This window comes from Montipora foliosa, chromosome 1 (genome assembly GCF_036669935.1).
Source record: "Montipora foliosa isolate CH-2021 chromosome 1, ASM3666993v2, whole genome shotgun sequence".
Taxonomy (NCBI): domain Eukaryota; kingdom Metazoa; phylum Cnidaria; class Anthozoa; order Scleractinia; family Acroporidae; genus Montipora; species Montipora foliosa.
Window position 1 is genome coordinate 38,664,245 of NC_090869.1, and position 5,000 is coordinate 38,669,244.

The following is a 5,000-nucleotide window of genomic DNA, read 5'->3' on the forward strand; positions in this document are numbered from 1 at the left end:
TGCTGAACACTGGTGCGAAATTTATTTAGTTGCGTTTTTGACACGGAGTGTAATTTGACACGATGAAGTTGCTTGTCTTCACGCAATTCTTGTTAGTCAAAAATTATTTGAAAGAAAGCTTGTTGCCCATTTTTGCTTGATAATTCAAGTAAAGGGTTTGATGCTAAACACTGGTGCGAAATTTATTTAGTTGCGTTTTTGACACGGAGTGTAATTTGACACGATTGAGTTGCTTGTCTTCACGCACGTAATGAGATAGGAAGGGTTTTTTGCCTCTTATAGCAAATATGTTGTTTGTTTCAAAAAATATTTCGCTGAAAAGGTGGCCTTTATGAATTAATCATGTTGCGTAATATGCGAGCTTAACTGAATAGTTTTTATGGCAATAGTAAAGCATTTGTGTCAAAATAACGTAAGCGTCTTTCTCTTGTGTTAACTTAATTAAATATAAATATACCATGCGGCGTAAACTTGATTTCCACTCTCAAAATTACCTACTTTTTGCGTAGAATAAGCTTTTAGAATGATGTTCTTGTCTTCTGTGGTGATACTTGACGATTCGGGAACATTTTTTGAAAAAATATTCATAACGGGTCACACGCCCAACTTGATCGCCCGAACTTCCCCCATTATGCATAACATTCACTTGGCCTTTTGACATTACATTGAAAAAAACTCGTAAAATATTCGTGGACCGGTCGATTTCTCTGAAAAAATTGAAAGGATGAATGCTAACGAATATAGAAAGATTTTCACAATAACTAAAAATTCCTGTGTTAAGCATTAGAATTCGACGAAGAGGTAAATGCGACTAAATTTGTTGCGTGCGTTGCTATTTTTGTGATTTGACTGTTGTGCAAATTTTGACAGATAATATTAAATTATGAAAAAATATCTACGGATAGATCGTTAAAAAATCTTTATTTTTAGCGGTTATATGAACATAGAAGATGCAACACTTGACGAGAAATAATATTTTTGCTAATGCAATGCATTTGAAAGAAGGAAAATTTCGCGGGAATCGCGGTGAAAATGAGTTAACAAATTTGCATACGTGCGTTGAAATGTGATACGCGAGGAGACAGGAATTTTATTTCTCTGACAAATGATTTTGTCGTTGTAGTGTAAGATGAATTTTATTTGGGAAGCCAACAATATTTCTTTAACTTCCTGGTTAATCCAATTTCTTGCTACGACTTGCTAGTGCGAAGATTGTTTACATGAAACTCACGCTCTTTGAAAATTTTGAAATTACATCAGTTGCGTGACAATATATCCCTTTACTCTAACCCGAAAACATTCAGATAGTAACAAACTTCATGTTTATGAACCATTTCTTCTGCTTTTGTGCTTGTCAGCATTATGATTTGCGATAATTCGTAAGTCTGTTTTTGTATGTCATGGATGTTCAGATTTTCAATTACATGGCCGCTCAACCTCGCGATTGTGTAAATAGTTCACCCTGACGTCAAAATAGACCCGACAAAGAGGGCTTCCTGACCCAACAGATGAAATGTAAATATTCAGTTAAATATTACAACAAAATTAAAAAACCAAAGACGTTGTTTTACTCTGAAAGCGACGAATGATTAACATGCTTTCCCGTAGTTCATTTAATTGACACAAGGTGATCACGTGCACCTTTATGGTTGCCTAGCACGTGATCAATTTCTTTCTTTTGACAAAACATCATAAAAGTCAGAGACTGCAGAAATCTTCGTCTTTTTACAATCGATTGTCATTAATCTTTCTATGAGAATTCGATTCAGAGCTATATATAAAAACTATGTTATTTTTTTTCTTTATCTGAGAGGAAACAAGTGAATTTTACTCAAGAGCGTGTTTTAAACTGAATTTATTACCAAAGCTTAAAAAACTAAAAGACCTCAAAATGGGACAGGACATTAAAAATAATTAAAGGTGTGAACGTGTGAGCCAAAGCGCCTCTGCTGGAGCGACATGTGGGTGACCCTCATGATCTTAATGACTCCCCACTTAAAAAAAAATAACTGGAACCCTGCAGTTCAATACCACCCAAATCAGTGCCTTCTGTTTTTGTGTAACACGTACCACAGGCAACCCAGTGTACGTTTTTATGGAGCGTCTTGTTCCAGAAACAGTGGGTCACTCGCTCAAGAAGTGACTGACAAGCCGCTGACCGCCCGGTTAATACATCTGAACATTAGAAATTTTGGGAGATTTTTTTGGTCAGAGTGAATCGAAGGAAGACTCGTATTTTTCAAGTCTTAAATTTAGCCCCGTCAACACTCCGTTATCCTGCATCCAGATGGCTGACATTCTCAGAAGCATTATTCACTCATCAAATACATCAAATAGAGTGTGCTGTTTTTTAAATAGGAAACTTTAAACATCTGTGAGGCACAGTGATTTGAGGATATTAGAAATGCTGTCTCCAACCGATTTCAGGGGTACAAGGCATGCGCAGTAGTGAGAGCACTCGCCTCCAACGAATGTGGCCCGGGTTCGATTCCCAGACTCGGCGTCATATGTGGCTTGAGTTTGTTGGTTCTCTACCCCTCATCTAACCCTAACCCTTAATTTCAGTTTACAGTGTCCCCAGCTAGTGCTCCAGCGGTAGAACGACTAGACACTTAAAGTTTCTTTCCTTTCCTTTCCTTTCCTTACTGAATATACTAATTCAACTTGATCTTCTTTGTCACAGCTAACTGCAGTAGACATGATAACGCCACAATTGAGATGGACACACTTATACCACTTCAAAGAAGCGTTTCGTGGAACTGTACAATACGGTCTATTCAAGTCTATCTCAGTTGCAAAGGATTCGACAAAGCGAACGAAACACTAAAAAAAATTAAAACAACAGGAATGTGCTGTGAATTTTACACCAGAAACGCCAATAGAACATTAACGAGGGGGTCAGGTATTTCAATGGAAAATTTGTTCAAATTCTGTCTATCCTCAGTTGTCACACCTATTTGCTCTTTACATTGTTGTTTAAGGCCCCGTCCACACGCAACTTTTTCTTTCCGGATTCAAAAATATTTCTATCCACGCGTAGCGTATTCAATTCCAATTTGCCCCTCCACAAGTATCCCAAACATATCCGGATTCACTCTAGTGCTCAGGACTCCTCAAGGAAACAGAGGTAACAGAGCATGCGCCATGAAGCCCTCGGCAGCCATCTTGAGAATTTATTTCACGGAAAGGAACTGGGCTCGATCTTGTTAGGTCATCCGGACAAAAAATATCGGGATTTGGCGTCCACGTGGTTCCGGATTCATATCGGATTTAAAATTATCTACTCTGGAGAGCGTATTCAAAAACTTCCGGATTCGCCAGTGAATTGGCCGGATACGTGTGGACGGAAGGCGTATCCGGAAGGAAAAAGTTGAGGATTCAAAAATATCCGGATACGTGTGGACGGGGCCTAAGGTTAGAAACCTTTTTGACTATGTGTGAGGTTGCGTTCTTTTGCAATAATGTCGTCTCAAATACTGGCTTCTGATTGGCTCCAAAACTGTCACAATAGCGTCGCGCGTAAATGGGTTCTTGCAGATCAATATTTTACTGACTTCTGTGAATGAAGAGGAGGCTTTGCAACGTGCTCTTAAAGTCATAATTTCCATTTCATTTGCACCGTCCAAGAAACCTGTATCCAAGTTTCTTTTCATTCTATTTCATTTTGAGGTGAAAAATGAATGAAAATGACGTGTGTAGGGCCCGACAGGTTAACGTGAGTCGGTCCGGAAAAAGACGTCCACCCCTGAACCTGTGTCAAAAATATATTGTGAGGATAAGTGCGCTATTTTTTCCCAAAAAAAGTGCCGGCATTGAACTCCGTGAAAGTGAGTTTTGTTATCCGGATGAACTTCGTGATAATGAACTCTAACAAGTAAACATTCTTTTTCAAATGAAGGCATAAAAAAATTTCACCGCAGTCGAGGAAAGATTCGAGGAAAACACTGTGGAGAAAACAAAATACAATGTTAATATTTTTAAGGTTTCTGGGGGGGAGTTGGAGAAACCAAAAAAGTCAAAAACGTATCTTCTTCTCAAGTGCGCTGTTTTTGCAAAAAAGAGGTCGATAATATGAGTTTGGAGATACGAGAGGAAGCCCGCTGCGAGTGGTCCGTACGTTGTGACCTCGAGTCAAATGTTTTCCTGTCCACCCCTCCCACTCAGTCAATAAGAAGATAATATTTATTTTCTTTCAGCTGGCCGTCATTAAAAAGCCTTAATGCCTCAAAATTGAGTTTAGTTAATATTGGTTGATGCAATCCAATGTTGTTTAGAGCTCAATCTGGACTGAGTGGTAGAAAATCGTACCTCTAAGCTGTAGTAATTGACAGTATTCAGAAAAACTGACTTGGAAGGTGGAATAGGAAGATGGTTAGAAGCCAGCATTTATGGCAGGAATTTGCTAAAGCGCGAATCATCCCGTTTGCCTCACATTTATTAAGATATTATTTGTTTTTTTGCAGCATCCTGCTTGCTGAGGAGATTCGGTCAAATTCGAACGTGGTACTGCGAATGGCAGCGGGCTTATCTTCGCATCTCACATCCACTGAAAGTACAGGTTCACTGGCAAGCATTATATTCCTACTGCCGTACACCAATGAACAGAACAAATCCTAGAAACTGCTCCGGTACGTTAAACCCATTTCTTTTTTCCTTTAAAGATTATGGAAGCTCTCTGTTAGATCGGCAAACGTGTAGGATACACTCTCCCCCGAAGAAGGCGTGTTTCGGGTCCCATTTTAAAGTGCCCCTGTGACCAAAAAATCAAGTCGTATTTTTCTTTGGATTTCAAAACTATGTTAACAAAACACAAAGTGACCCACGTTTTAAGCCTTGATTTCAAAAAGACACCTCTTTATTTTAACTGTAATTTTCCTATTTAATGGTCCGCCATTACTAACATTATGTTCTTGAGAGAGCTGGATCGAGGAGAAAATGACGTCAAAGGCTCACTAGTTTAAGAATGCAAGACGTGTGTACGCCGCAGAATTAATATGCAG

At 38.8% G+C, this 5,000-nt stretch overlaps 1 protein-coding gene across 5 annotated transcripts in view; it reads left to right on the forward strand.

The window, feature by feature from the left end:
- Positions 1 to 5,000, forward strand: part of LOC137997889 (adhesion G protein-coupled receptor L3-like) — a 91,558-nt gene that overhangs the window by 56,014 nt on the left and 30,544 nt on the right. For all 5 annotated transcript variants that reach the window (XM_068844226.1, XM_068844212.1, XM_068844219.1 and 2 more), the window contains 2 exons: positions 2,684 to 2,902; positions 4,464 to 4,628. In XM_068844226.1, coding sequence (XP_068700327.1) covers positions 2,684 to 2,902; positions 4,464 to 4,628 — 384 coding nt within the window. The remainder of the gene's footprint in view (positions 1 to 2,683; positions 2,903 to 4,463; positions 4,629 to 5,000) is intronic.